At 41.2% G+C, this 13,733-nt stretch overlaps 5 protein-coding genes across 5 annotated transcripts; all 5 read right to left on the minus strand.

Annotated features, from left to right (window-relative positions):
• Positions 1-226: 226 nt before the first annotated feature.
• On the minus strand, positions 227-2,346 carry Rcc1 (Regulator of chromosome condensation 1). Its single transcript, XM_018101475.3, has 3 exons — positions 2,163-2,346; positions 1,302-2,015; positions 227-1,238 (listed from the first exon to the last, which is right to left on the minus strand). Exons 2-3 carry the CDS (start codon positions 1,966-1,968, stop codon positions 451-453), a joined length of 1,455 nt encoding a protein of 484 aa, XP_017956964.1. The 5' UTR covers positions 1,969-2,015; positions 2,163-2,346; the 3' UTR covers positions 227-450.
• Positions 2,347-2,476: 130 nt separating this feature from the next.
• LOC108651653 (glutaminyl-peptide cyclotransferase) lies at positions 2,477-3,816 on the minus strand. Its single transcript, XM_018101476.3, has 4 exons — positions 3,224-3,816; positions 3,049-3,159; positions 2,756-2,966; positions 2,477-2,689 (listed from the first exon to the last, which is right to left on the minus strand). Exons 1-4 carry the CDS (start codon positions 3,665-3,667, stop codon positions 2,517-2,519), a joined length of 939 nt encoding a protein of 312 aa, XP_017956965.1. The 5' UTR covers positions 3,668-3,816; the 3' UTR covers positions 2,477-2,516.
• A 206-nt stretch (positions 3,817-4,022) lies between these two features.
• Positions 4,023-6,764, minus strand: LOC108651651 (solute carrier family 35 member H1). Its single transcript, XM_018101472.3, has 4 exons — positions 6,472-6,764; positions 5,730-6,402; positions 5,410-5,662; positions 4,023-5,347 (listed from the first exon to the last, which is right to left on the minus strand). Exons 2-4 carry the CDS (start codon positions 6,384-6,386, stop codon positions 4,791-4,793), a joined length of 1,467 nt encoding a protein of 488 aa, XP_017956961.1. The 5' UTR covers positions 6,387-6,402; positions 6,472-6,764; the 3' UTR covers positions 4,023-4,790.
• A 103-nt stretch (positions 6,765-6,867) lies between these two features.
• On the minus strand, positions 6,868-7,421 carry LOC108651657 (uncharacterized). Its single transcript, XM_018101481.3, has 2 exons — positions 7,199-7,421; positions 6,868-7,137 (listed from the first exon to the last, which is right to left on the minus strand). Exons 1-2 carry the CDS (start codon positions 7,311-7,313, stop codon positions 7,103-7,105), a joined length of 150 nt encoding a protein of 49 aa, XP_017956970.1. The 5' UTR covers positions 7,314-7,421; the 3' UTR covers positions 6,868-7,102.
• A 3,215-nt stretch (positions 7,422-10,636) lies between these two features.
• Positions 10,637-12,106, minus strand: Aef1 (Adult enhancer factor 1). The gene is made up of 2 exons (XM_089259673.1): positions 11,188-12,106; positions 10,637-11,128 (listed from the first exon to the last, which is right to left on the minus strand). Exons 1-2 carry the CDS (start codon positions 12,104-12,106, stop codon positions 10,992-10,994), a joined length of 1,056 nt encoding a protein of 351 aa, XP_089115799.1. The 3' UTR covers positions 10,637-10,991.
• Positions 12,107-13,733: the final 1,627 nt, after the last annotated feature.

The raw sequence follows: 13,733 nt of genomic DNA on the forward strand, positions 1-13,733 counted from the left end.
TTTATACGAAAACAAATGATGGATATGGCGAACATAAATGTGTATTGTATTTCCTTACCAATTTGCACTCACAAACAACCTACTCTAAGCTCTCAGCTACTATCGTAGGGTTAAATCTTTAGTAGCCGCTTGTGAAACACTGATTATATAGTTCTTGATGATGTATGATATATGTAAATTATAAAGTAATTACTATTATTATGATATAAATTAAAATGCAAGTTGATTAGTTTGTAAATAAATGTTTTAGTTCGGTTTGTTTCACTTTTTGCAATAGCTTTTTGTGCTATTTTGCGAATACATATATAAATTTACTATATTTAAAAAACAAAATCAGTTACAACATTTTATTCAGTTGGCTTAATTAATAAGTGTTTATAGGCTGCGCATCATAGTAATGCGACTTTTGAAGAACAAAACAATTGGAAACATTTAACTAACGTTTCTCTATTAATCCTTCTTGCGTCCGCGTTTGGATGATGTCTTTTTGCCAGTCTTACTGTCATCGCCCTTTGGCGGAACTGTCTCGTTGTTCAAATCCACCGTCTCCTTCTCCTTAATTTCCGTCTCTGTCGATTCCTTGGCCGCTTCGACGGCAGCTGTCTTCGGCTTCTTGCTGGCTGGCACATTCTCCTTTTGCTTCTCCGCCTCGTCCGACTCGACCAAAAACACACTATGCTGCCCACCGCCGGCTGCCAATAGCATCCGCTTGTTCTGTGTATTCTTGCTGACGACAGGAACTGGCACCAGCTCATCGTCGCCATCTCCCACGCCCAACTGATTATTGGAGCCCATGCCCCAGGAATATAATTTACCATCATTGGTTATGGCATAGGAACAAGCTTCGCCGCAGCCAATAAATATGGTCTTCCCACTGATCTCTTTAATGGGCGTTAGCTCGGACACCACTTCCTTGACGTCGCCAATACCCAAGCGTCCGTAATCTGGACGCCCAATGGCGAAGCAGCGCATTGCATTGTCCAGCACCAGGGTGTGATGCTGCCCGCCCGCAATCTGCTTGACGTCCTTTAAATTGGTTTTAATGGGGATCAAAACACGCTCAGCGTCCTTTGCGTGCGCCAGCTGCTTGTAGTTGTTTAAGCCCACGGCCCAGATCACACCCGTTTGGGATTCACGCAAAAATGTACAATAATTTGTGGCCCAAATGGCTTCAAAGGGCTTGGCGCGCTTGATAATTAGCTGATCCGGTCGCAATAAGTCGCGTTTACCCCGACGACCTAGGGAAATTTAGTAATAATATAGTAAAATTTGAACGCGGCACATTGAAACTCTGTACTCACCCTCGCCTCCAACTGAACGCTCAGAAATGCGTCCCAGTTGCCCTTGCTCAGCACAGCCTACGGTGAAGACCTTGCCCGAAGTGGTGAGAATAACTAAATGATCGGCGCCAGAGGCAATGCTGCAGCATATCATGCCATCGAGCAGATTAATGGGCGTCCGCTTGTTGCCATCAATGGTTAGGCCCATGTTGCCGTGCGAGTCTCGGAACGAGCCCCAGGCAAAGACGCGTCCATCCTCCAGCAGGCAAGCCGAATGCGAATCGCCCGCCGAAATGCAAAGGGCTTTGCCGGGCAAATTGACGAGTGCAGGCAGAGATTCGCTGCCCTCTTCGCTAGTGTCGCGGCCAAGCGCACCCTCGTCATTGCAGCCAAACGAGTAGATATCGCCGGACTTTGTTAACACCAAGCAGTGCATGCCGCCGGCACAGATATCCACAGGATTTGGTATGTTCTCAACGATGGCCGGACGCTTGCGTTCCAGTACATCCTCTCCGAGACCCAGTTGACCGGTATCGCCAGTGCCACAGACTAACACATTGCCAACTATCTGACGACGCTCGGGCAAGTCCAGATGGAAAACCAATCGCGCCCTTTTTGCTCTTGTGGGCTGCACCTCCTTATCTTCCTCGGAGTTATTGTTGTTTGCGAGTATCTTACGTCGTGGCATTTTTGTTATGGGTTCACTGATCAATTTCACAATTTTATTTTAAAAAACTAAAAAAAACATATCAGCGTGAATGTATAAATGTAAATATAAATGTTTATGTATAGGTATATCTAAATATGTGTGCGTACAAGCTACTTGTGTATGTAAGGTTAGGTATAGCGCCAAAATATTATCGATGCGTGTGGTATACTCACAATGGAATTTATGTGTTACGAACTCTTGGCTCGGGTGGTGCGACTGATTGCTACAGTGGTTTTTGGGCGAGTGAAAAACCAAATAGTCGAAATCTTTGGTGGTTGTAGCATAAAGACAAAATCTACCTAATCCAGCATAAAATGCGCGGGAAGGCGGCTAACACAAACTGCGGCAGCTGCATAATAAACAGTTGCATTTAACTGCTATCGCGCATATCGATAGAAGCCGGATAACTATTGTTTATAGTGTATCGATGTTTCAAACTCTGGCGCCACTGATGCTATTCCAAGTCGGATATCTATTGGTTGGAATATTTTAAAATTTAAAGCAATGTTTCCTTTATTTAATATCAATCAGCCAATTGAATAGGTTCTCAAAGTTCTATTACTTATATATTCGTAAACAAATCGCTTAATAATTAAGTTCATATTTCGAATTGTCGGCCAGTGTAAGTTATCCAGGTTATCCGCTTCTTGAAGCCAGACTTCTGGATAAGCATAGGGCACTATATGCATGACTGGTAATCCTATTTAAGTTGAATTTTGTGTATACATATATTTAAGCTTGAACATTTTATATATGAAAAACTAACCCTTTTTCAGAAAGGAAATGTGATCATCAGCGATATCGTTGTTATGATCCTTGAGCTTGTAAAACAACTGGTGGCACTTGCTAAGATCCCCGGAAATGCGTAACTCCTGCTCAATATCTGCTAGACGATCGTGCAATGCGTATGTACGTTGATATTTGCTCATATATATTTGATCTGGTGCGCCAATCGATTTGAAGGAAATAACTAAATCCTGAGAACTCAAAGAAAACAAAAATACATATATACATATGTATATACATATAAACTAATAGTTATTAATTCAAGCAGCTCACGATCTTATTTAATGCTACGACTTCCACATGTACAAAGTTGATCGAGCCCAGCAACATCGGACTCGGATATAGGACACCATCAACAGATTCATGACCATCGAAGAATGCCAGCTTAAAGACAATGTCAATTATGTTAACACGGGCCGCTTGCAGTTGAGATAATCTTTCTATTCACCACCAATCCAAGATCTGGGCGATTGGCAAATTCCTGATGTAAAAAGTCATTTAGCTCCTCGGCTATATTCAATAACAAGGCACAGGAGACAGCATCTGTAGCCGCGACATAAAACTCTGTTGTCTCCAAATATTTCGAATCATAATGACAACTGAGCAGTAGGAATCGCTTCGCTCCCGTGTTTAGAACGCCGATCACATTGTTCACTGAATATACGTCGAAGAAGTCATCGTTAATAATGTCAAAGCCCAGTCGAGTCAACTCTTCCTTGAGAAATTCATTGATATCATCGTGGCCAACGGAGCCAACCCAGCGAGGAACTAAGAATTTGTTCAGAGTCTTCGTCAAATATTCATTATGATCATATTTCAATGACATGCGCCTCCATTGTATCAATAGCAGGGCGAGGCAACCACCAAGTATCCAATACTTTAAGGGCGACATTGAGAGCTGTTCGACGCGATTAGCCAGGTAAACTAAACTAAATCAAGTCATACCTGACGTTCTGCATTACTTCTTTAATAATTGCATTAGCTACGAGGCTGTAGCAGTTCTTAAAACTTAAATAATATAATAAAGGCATACAAACAAATAAATACACTTACAATTTTTATTAAGAACTCTGTAATTTTAAATACATTTTTTCTGTGATATAGAGCCTTATAAATGTTAATGCATTGTGTTTAAGAAATGTATAGTTATTAAAAAATTGGTTAAATAGTTGCCAGTTTAATCGTATATATAGGCCTCTATTTCAGTAGTAAAAATGCTAAGACAGTTTTCTTTTTTCTTTTCTTCGTTTGTATCTTAAATAATCTCTAATGGAAAGTCAGGTGAATATGCACAAATGCCCAATCAACAAAACAAATACTAGATTCATATTTAACAAGATCAATACTAAAACAAATAAATGATTTAGGAGTGGGGGAATGTGACCAACATACAAAAAAAATAATAATAATAATCAAATGTCCGGTATACCGAATTACAAATGCCCTTGCAGACAGTAGGTATTAAATTATTTCCATCGAACGTTTGTTCTTATGGCCGCGCATATGGCGTTCTGCTCTCACGCGGAAGAGCATAATTTGTATATATCATATTACATTAGTTACAGTGAAATTACAAACGAGAGAACAGACGGACTGAGCCAGTGAGAGAATTTGTAATCGAAATGTATACAATAGTATATATATATATATATATATATCTGCAAGGAAATATATAAGTGTAAAATAGAAATAAACAGATCGATTCATTTACATATGTTCAATAATAATGCTAGGTATATCTGAATGTAGTTCAAGTGTTGCACTAAGTAGTAAGCTTTTGGAATATACAACATTTACAATACGGCTGTCGATAGGACAGACTGCTGCCAATATAATACGCAGTCACACACACACACACACACACACACACACACACACACAGGCAGACAGTCACACGTATACAATCACAACTGTTCGGGTACTTTCCCAGAAAGTCTGGAATAGAATTATAAATAAAATGCTATGCATTGCTGCTTGCCTTTACAGTCGGTTGCTTAGGTAATCCATTAGCCAACTCATCGCTGCATGTCGCGCCGTTTGAGAACATCGAAAATGACATCCGATGCGTTTTGCTTGTTTGTTGCATCATTAGCCGATTCATCCTCCGAGTCGGTCTGCTCCAGCAGCGGGACAGTGAGAGCGCCATGAGAGCCAGGCGCGTTGCCATGAACGCCAACAATTGCATTGCCTTTGTTGAAGTCATACTCGGCACACATATCCTCGCCATCCTCTTCCAACTGCATGCCCAACTGTTGCTTGTTTACCTTTGCCATGGTGGAATATTTATGCACCAGATGACAAGCGATGCCTGCTAAGCAAACCGCCAAGCCAACAAGGTTTATGGGACTGAGTTGATCGCCTTTCAGGGCCACGGCTAGCGCCAGTTGGCATATGTCCTTAAATATGCCCGCTATGGACAGCGTCAAGCTGGATGTTTTGCAGAGAACCAAAAATTCGCTGACCTCCATGAAAAATGCAATAAATGCGCCCAGTGTAACGCGGGCCAGAACGTATAGAATTTCACTCTCCGGCGTATTGTGCAAATTCTGCAGCGCAGCATACAACCTGGGTCCTGCAATAAGGAATAGGCTTACTAATGGGCTTAGATTCGATAAGGACGACTCTAATACTTACCTTCAATGCAGAGTACTAGCGGAAACAGCGACACAATCATCCAAGGCTGCATGTGGTAAATCATGTCGATGGGATTGTGCAGACCCAGCTTTGATTTTTGCATTATGAATTGCGCAAAGCTCCAACGTACGCCGCTGCTCAGTGAAGCGAACAGAATAAACAAGAAGCCCAGCGTATTGAACTGTGTCGACTTGTAGGTAAACATAAACAGACCCAAGCCAATCAGGCCGACTATAAGAACCAAAGACCAGCTCTGTAAAGGCATCAAAATATTTATATTTATAGTAATAATTATTATCGTACTCGGGGCCGCCACTCACCTTGCGCTCCAGTCCCAGCAATATGGCAAACAGCAATATAAACACAATGGTAGACGATTTGGTCATTGTATACAAAGAGATGGGCACCAGGGCAAGGCCCCAATTGGAGAAACCAATATCAATGCCGCTGGCCACGCCCGTTGGCGCCATGCGACGCACCGCCACTCGCCAGTCCAGCTGGACGCGCGTCTTGCCCACACGCATCTTATAGATGCTGCGCACAAGCGCAGCCAGCAGAAACTTTACGATCAAATGGTACGTGACAATGGTGAGCGGAAAGGGCAGCTCGCGATTGATGTCCGTCTGATAGAAGGTGAGCGTGATGGACAGCGACAAATAGAGCAGAATTGTGGCCAGAGTGCCGATCGCCATCTGCATGAACCGAGCCTCTGCATGTCTCGTCATTCCGTCGTGGGGATGTGAATGATTTTGCTGTGCAGACGTGGCGGCGTCTCCGTTGTTGTTGCTCTTCGCGTATTGAAAATTCGTATGCGACGACAGCTGGTGACGCTCTTGAATGCTGTTGGCATTCTTATGGGTCAAGTCGGCGCTCAGTTCGAGCTCCTCGATGTTGCTGCCCCCGTCGATGTCGCTGCCAGCATCGACGTCGCCGTCGCCGTCGCCGGTGCTGAGACGTTCATACTTGGGAGCAACCATTATCTAGTTATCGAATCTGTACGCCCAAGGGGCGACGGAACTAATTATTGCACGTACATTAACAAATGACCAGGTCGGAGAGTACTTTACGCCCTTATCGCTAACTTTACTGTTCCATATGCTCCAATTGGTGAGTACTGCACGCTATTGTTGTGTTTTACTCTCTCTTTGGCAAAGTTTGTCGGCCGTTGTTATCTGTTTAACTTTAGCAATTACTTGAGTCAGCAGCCGGTTGCGATTATTGTTTTTTACGTTTTCATTTTGCCTACTGGCCACTCTTAATATACGTCTGTTCGCTAGCTGCCAACTGTTTATACAGTGTTTGTTGTTTCTTTTTCTCGCCTCTCTTATTGTGTTGGCCAAGTTGACGTCTTGCGAGCTGGTGTTGGAAAGTGCCATGTGCAACTTGCGATGTTGCATAAAAATATCGATATAGATATGAAGAATAATCATTGCATGCCCAATATTCATATTAATATGATTGTACTTTTTTTTTATTTATTAGTTTGAAACGACTTAACTACATTAGAGTTACAGTTGCTGTTTATTAGAAGCACTAAGGTTGTATGCATAGTCAACATTGATTCTCTCTTCACTCATTAAAATAAATTGAGAAGCCGCCGCATATGATGCACGTGCTTGAGAGCTAAATGCATCTTTACATGTTATATACATATGTATGTAGCGCCCTTCATCTAGTTCCAAATACCTTACATCTACGCGTTCTTCAGATGTTGCAGCACAATAGGAGCTGTTTTCATACAAAATAAATATTTGTATTTACATAAGCCAATCAAGATTTCTTTGCTTACCAAGTCGAATAGCTATGCACAGCGCTCCAAACATTATAAAGTTGTTTCGCACTTCAGCGGCAACTCGCTTTTGCTCCTCAGCGGGATCGGGCTGTGATTGTTGTAGGCGGAACATTGTTAACTATTAACTTGATTGCAGAATTGGCAGAACGTTTGCTTAATTTCAGCGACTTCTTATCAAGGGGTCGTTCACGGGTAGACGAGCAATTGTCATGTATGAAACCTATCGAATAGAAATATCGTGTGCCGATAAGTAATTAGCTGTAAATAAATACCAAAATATATCGAATATTTTCGAAAATTTAAACAATGATAAAATAACAACAATATCAATATTGTCCAGAAAATTGCAATAGCCCAGCTTCCATTAAAAATTCATTCGAATGCTTGCTTTTCCATACTTCCGTATATTTCTTTGTCCCGTGTCATTCGCGTTTTCCATTTTTGCAAATATACATATGTATATATACTTTATGTTTTATGTTTGTTTTTCTTTTTAACTAAATACACAATTACATACACATTTACATATAAATACAGCTACTGCACATAAACATACATATGTATGCAAATATATACATATAAATATAAGTACATAGCATTTTCCTTCTTTTTTTTTTTTTGTGTATAATTATACAATATTATCGTGTCGTTTTTTCGGTTTTGTTTTTAAGCAATTCGCTTTGTTACTGGTTGTTTTGTTTCCTATGTTCATTTTATGTCTAAATTCATTTGCTTGTACACACAACTATTTAAATTAGGCGAGCTTAATTGCTAATCTCACTACGACTCCAATTCTCTCGTTTAAAATCTGATCAAAAACTGAGAAAGCAGGAAACTTAGTTATGGGGAAACAGATAATGTAATATTGAATTTTTTTTTTATTATCACTTATATTTTACCCAATTTTTTTTATATTGATTCATAAATTAGAATTTGTCATTGCTCTCTGATCAGAAACTGCCCAAGCTGTCGACTGTTAAAAACAATTCAAATAAGATTGTATGTCGTAAGTTAGCCAAATGGGAAATTATTCTCTTTTTGATGCTTAACTCAGTTCGCTTCGTATTAAATTCATTTCTTCTTCTTCTCCCGACTATTTCCCTGTTAGCCTATACAAAAAGCCAATGCAAAGCATTTTCTCTATTAACTGCATATGAAAATATGAAAATATGGAGCCCAGCAAATGTGGTTGGGTTTTCGTTTTCTGGTTGCTTTAACATTGCTAAACGATCTTTAAGCATTATTTAGAATATATATATTTATATATATATCTTAGCTCTTAGATTAAACTAAATTTGTTGTTACTTTTTCGTCATCTTCTAGCTTTCACTTTTTAACACTACACATTTATCAACATTTATTTACTTATATGCATTTATGTATTATGCTTTTTTTTTTTGTTTTTGTGTTTGTTTTTCGAAATAATATTTTCGTATACATTGGAATTTGTATTTTGTTAGTTGCTTGCCCAAAAATATATAGGAACTTTATGCAAAAAAAAACACAAATATTTTTGCAGCAAATTTTTTAAATTTTCAGTGTTGAGTAATGCACAAAATTGTTGTAAAACTTCAGTCGGCGTAGAAAACTTAAAGCTGGACAGCAAATAAACAATTATATTTAAATGTAAATATAAAATAAGACAACATTTTTATATTTTTAGAAAATAATATTTTCGTACTTTAGTTTTTTTTTTGTTTCTCTCCGTCTGTTGCTTTTTTTTATACATATACAAAATTGGAGTTGGGCTTTGTACAAAACTGTTTTGCTTTCTATTACATGTTTAACATTAGCATTATTAGTAGTTTGTGTGTGTGTGTGTGTGTCTGTAACTCCATTTAACTAGCATTAAAAAGTTGATTTGTGTATATTGTTGTTTGTTTTGTAATTGATTCTTTTTCAAAAATAAAACTATAACGACTAAAATTATAATTAAAATTAACAAAAACTCACTTTCAAGTTTTTAAGAACTAGGGTGAACTAATGTCTATATAGCATTTATGTATATATTTATAGGGAGATATATATGTAGTATAGGTTGTTTCTGCTGCCACTTAAGGTAATTGAAAATTTCGTTTAGATGTGTATTATTTGTATTGGGATTTGCTTAGAACAAAGTTTAAATAATTAGGCTAGGATTAAAAACAAATTGGATTTGTGTTTTAGGCCCTTGGAGCAAAGACCTATTAAGATGGCTGCAATTTTTACAATTTTGCTTTACAATTTTACTGAAAATAAGTATTAAAATTATTATGCTTTTTTTTTAGTTTAATGTTTTACAAAAGTAATTAAAGACATTGGGCAACTTTGACTAAGTCAACATGTTTTCCAGTGAATGCAGCAGAATCAATTTCGCACTAAAACAATTTACAACAATCTCTTAAACATTTAAATGCTAAAGAACAATTTGAAATTGAATTTGAATTAAAGTTCCTGGTTTTTCTCTCGTATCAGTATATGTAAATATATATAACAAATCTTTAAAAATATTTCTAGTGTTCCTTAATCTTTTTCTTTGCACTTTGTGAAGCATTTTTCTCTTTCTCTTTTTTCTTTTTTTTTTCTTTAACTTTCAACTTAAACGAAATGACTTTTTGCTTATCAATGAACTTCATTCTTTCTTTCTTTCTATTTTTTTCTTCTTTTTTGTTTAGGAGTTTTGCGCTACCAGTTTTAGTTAGTTAGCTATTATATGTATATGTATAGTTAGAAGGTTGAGAGGGAGCTTGTTGTAAACCTATTGCCTCGTTAAGTGATTGTGAATGCGTGTGTGTATGTGTGTAAGTTGAGTGTGTTTCATTTCTGATCTTTCGTTTTGCTTTTTAGGCCATGGAGCGCTATCTGCTGTTGGTTACGATATCCTCTCTTTTTAGCTACTACTGAAGCGTTTTGCTGCTATACATATTCAGGCTTGGGTGCAGCTAACATCTCAGTTTTCTAATACGCTTATATAACACATACTTTTCCACTAAGACGCAAGAACTAGAAATAGATGAGTGCCAGCCAGCGTTGAGCCTGATAATTCATCTCGGTAAGTTCTCAGTTACGATTAAATCTTAACAACAACAACAAGGTTTCGCTACAATTAAACAACTAACAACAACGTAAGCGTATACACCGAAAGCAACAACAACGACAACTGCGACAACAATGACAACAATAGCCAGTTGACAGTCTATGTTACGTGGCGACGTCGCCGTCGTCGTCGTTGTTGCTGTTGCTGCTGCGGCTGCGGGTGATCGTGCTCCAGTTCCACATACGCAATATCATTCAGCTCAACGAGCTCCTTGAGCATTGGCTCGAGGAGCAGCCTATCGACTCATCCGTCACGTTGAGCAGTTGTTGCGACATTGACAATGCCATTTGTTGGCGATTCCACTTTGATGACGCCCAGATGATGCAGCTCCTCGCTGCGTGGATGCTGAATGCGGCCAACTACAACGCCGCCCATGGTCACAAAATTACCATCGGCCGTCACGGCGCCCAGTTGCATCGCTCCGGATAAATCACCCAAGGCGGCTACATTGAAATGATGATGCGGCGAGCTGCCATTGCCATGCGAGGGCTGTAGATGCGATTGTTGCTGTTGTTGTTGTTGCTGATGCTGTGCCACTGTCGTGGTAGACGGGAGCGTCGTAATGGTAACTCCACGCTGATGTTCGATGTGGTGTTGTTGTTGCTGTTGCTGGGATGGCGTTGACGACTGTTGATGTTGCTGCTGCTGTTGCTGTTGTTGCTGCTGCTGCTGCTGCTGGAGATGATGATGTTGCGCCAACGCCATGCGTCCTAGTCACCCCTCGTCCTCCTCCGTTTTGATCTTGACAGGAACGTAGACCTTGTCCATGACATGGATCTTTATGTGATTGTTGAGCGTGCTCGATTGCCGGAATTGTTTCTTGCATATCACGCATTCGAACGGCTTTTCACCTGCAAAAGAGGCTAGAATTAGCTGGCGATCAGAAGTGCCACACAAAATGTACGCTCACCCGTATGAATCTTGACATGATTGGCCAATGTGCTCAGCTGACGGAAATGCTTGGGACAGTAGTTGCAGTTGTACGGTTTTTCGCCGGTATGAATTTTCAAATGATTCGTCAGCGTCGACGATTGACGGAACGTCTTATCACACACATTGCATTTGTAGGGCTTCTCGCCGGTATGGATCTTCACGTGATTGGTCAGTGTGCTCAGCTGGCGAAATCGTCTATCGCACACCGTGCAATGGAACGGCTTTTCTGGTTCCCGGCCACCACCGCTGCCGCTCGATCCGTTGCCCTCCCCCGAGTGCTCATTGTTTGAGTGCCCATTGCTGACGTAGTGCGTCTCACCCAGCGTGGGACTGTGCGTAGCATTGGCCACCAAATGGGCCAGCGTGTGCGACGTTGGTGGTGCAGGTTGTGCTGTTGGCTGCTGTTGATCCGCAGCGGCGGCTTGCGCTGCCGCGGCCTGCGCAGCTGCCATTGCGGCCGCTTGAGCGGCACTGTGAGCTTCCGCTGAAATTCCGCTCAAATGCATGAAGGGAAGGGATACATCTGTGGGCGCGGGCGGCTGTTGTTGCTGTTGATTGTGTTGTTGTTGCTGCTGCTGTTGTTGTTGCTGCTGCTGCTGCTGTTGTTGTTGTTGCTGCTGTTGTTGCTGCTGCTGCTGCTGCTGTTGTTGCTGCTGTTGTTGCTGCTGTTGTTGCTGCTGTTGTTGTTGCTGCTGCTGCTGTTGCTGCTGCTGCTGTTGGTGCTGTGCATGCGCCACAGCTGCCACATGGCTGACATGGCTGGCCTGTGTAACAGTGTCATTGTTGTTGTTGTTGGCGCTCGTGGTCTGCGGTTGCGCGGCAACAATCACAATGTCGCAATTGCTCATTGCCGCGGCGGCCTGATGTGCGTGTGGCAGACTCTTGATATGCATCATAAGCTGCCTCTTTCTCTTCAGCTAAGCACTTAAGGATTGGACGTCAGAACTGGGCGGGTGTATGTATATGTGTGGGTGTGAATCTATATGTGTATATGTATGTATGTCTTTGTGTGTGTGCGTGGACGAGGGACGGGGGAAGTGCAGCTCGAAGCGCGGGAGCGTACGTCAATAACAAGAAACTTCGTGACAAGTTTTTGGCGCGCTGCTCACAAATGCCACGACATGCTGGCTGGCCTGATTGTGGTTTCTGCTGCTCTTGTTGTTGTATTAGTTAGTGCCTGTGACAGAGAGAGAGAGAGAAAAGAAGAGAGAGGGAGAGAAAGAGAGAGTGTGCGTGAGATTAGAGATGAGCAGAGCTGTGATTTTGTCTGCAACTGTGACTGATAAGCCACAGTGACTAATATCGATAGGTTCATTTGACTGCAACAGCTGACTGCTACAGTTAGGTAAATAATTGTTTGTTGTTATTGGCATTGCATCAGCATGCCTAGCATGAGTACATATAAACAATATTCTATGCTGAACGAGTTTGATAACCTCTTTAGATATCGAGCACAAATATCACAGTGATCGGCTATCCATACTCAGTGATTTCGCTCAGCTCTGATTGAGCGCGAGTGAGTGAATAGTTTGTGGCGGCATCTTTACATGTTATTCGCCTTTTTCGTATGCAAAAATATGTGAGGAATTCCCAAGCTAACTGCGAAATGTTAAGAAATTATAATTCCATTTAAATTATTCATCAAATTGGTTCGCCTGGTGTTCGGTGTCTGCTTACGGCCATTGTTATGGCAAAAGTTCTGCTCTCTAACGAGTGTTTAGCATAAATTATAAGAGTGTTAGCGATTATGCATTTGAAAACGCGCCCAATGCATGTAATTTGAATTTTTGGCTCTGGTTTTTACGTGCGCCGACAGGTTCCACGTTCCAATTGCTGCCGCTGCCTCTGCCGTCGCCGCCGCTGCTGCTGTTGCTGTTGCTGTTGTCGCCGTTTCCCCCACTCTCTCATACAAACATACTTCCACTCGCAAACACATACGCTCTCACATACTTCCACTTACACACGCAATCAACACACACACACATTCACGTTTTGGGGCGAACTGACAGCGTGTTACTTTCTCGCGAATTACATGTGTTTTTCATCAGTATTACTCGATAGTTTTTATGCTGATGAGAAAACTTGTTAGCCTGGACGTCTGCCGCGGTCGTCCTTTTGAATTTTTATATTTGGCGGCGACACGCAAAGCGATATTTTTTCATATTTTCGAAGTCCACTCTAAAGTAGTTTTTCCACATTCGATCTTGTCGTTCACGTTCACGTTTGCGCTCGCGCTTCTCACCTTGCCCGCTGCTCTGCTGCTCGTCGCCCTCTTCGTCGACAAGCGACAACCACTTTCAGTCGACGTCGACGTCTTCACAACGCGCCACTCGGACACACACACACTCACTCACACATACACACACGCTTACATATACACTCATACACGCATACGGGCACATATACTAAAGCACTCACATTATAACAGCAGCGAAAACCAAAACTCTTTTGAGGTTATGGGCCAATTGAAATTTTCACTATTTTCACATGTTTAATAACACTAATACCCTTCAGGCAAGCGTT

This window comes from Drosophila navojoa, chromosome 4 (genome assembly GCF_054131105.1).
Source record: "Drosophila navojoa isolate 15081-1374.11 chromosome 4, UAZ_NAV_1.0, whole genome shotgun sequence".
NCBI classification, from domain to species: Eukaryota; Metazoa; Arthropoda; class Insecta; order Diptera; family Drosophilidae; genus Drosophila; species Drosophila navojoa.

Bases quoted from the DNA above. Each gene is read 5' to 3' on its own strand.
- Rcc1 (XM_018101475.3), bottom strand. From the start codon at position 1,968: ATGCCACGACGTAAGATACTCGCAAACAACAATAACTCCGAGGAAGAT. The intron at 1,239-1,301 runs GTGAGTACAGAG...AAATTTCCCTAG, and splicing joins GCGTTCAGTTGGAGGCGAGG to GTCGTCGGGGTAAACGCGAC.
- LOC108651653 (XM_018101476.3), bottom strand. From the start codon at position 3,667: ATGTCGCCCTTAAAGTATTGGATACTTGGTGGTTGCCTCGCCCTGCTA. The intron at 3,160-3,223 runs GTGAATAGAAAG...ATTGTCTTTAAG, and splicing joins GCCCAGATCTTGGATTGGTG to CTGGCATTCTTCGATGGTCA. The intron at 2,967-3,048 runs GTGAGCTGCTTG...TTGAGTTCTCAG, and splicing joins TCGTAGCATTAAATAAGATC to GATTTAGTTATTTCCTTCAA.
- LOC108651651 (XM_018101472.3), bottom strand. From the start codon at position 6,386: ATGGTTGCTCCCAAGTATGAACGTCTCAGCACCGGCGACGGCGACGGC. The intron at 5,663-5,729 runs GTGAGTGGCGGC...ATGCCTTTACAG, and splicing joins TGCTGGGACTGGAGCGCAAG to AGCTGGTCTTTGGTTCTTAT. The intron at 5,348-5,409 runs GTAAGTATTAGA...TCCTTATTGCAG, and splicing joins GCTAGTACTCTGCATTGAAG to GACCCAGGTTGTATGCTGCG.
- LOC108651657 (XM_018101481.3), bottom strand. From the start codon at position 7,313: ATGTTCCGCCTACAACAATCACAGCCCGATCCCGCTGAGGAGCAAAAG. The intron at 7,138-7,198 runs GTAAGCAAAGAA...GTATGAAAACAG, and splicing joins GTGCATAGCTATTCGACTTG to CTCCTATTGTGCTGCAACAT.
- Aef1 (XM_089259673.1), bottom strand. From the start codon at position 12,106: ATGATGCATATCAAGAGTCTGCCACACGCACATCAGGCCGCCGCGGCA. The intron at 11,129-11,187 runs GTGAGCGTACAT...CCTCTTTTGCAG, and splicing joins TCATGTCAAGATTCATACGG to GTGAAAAGCCGTTCGAATGC.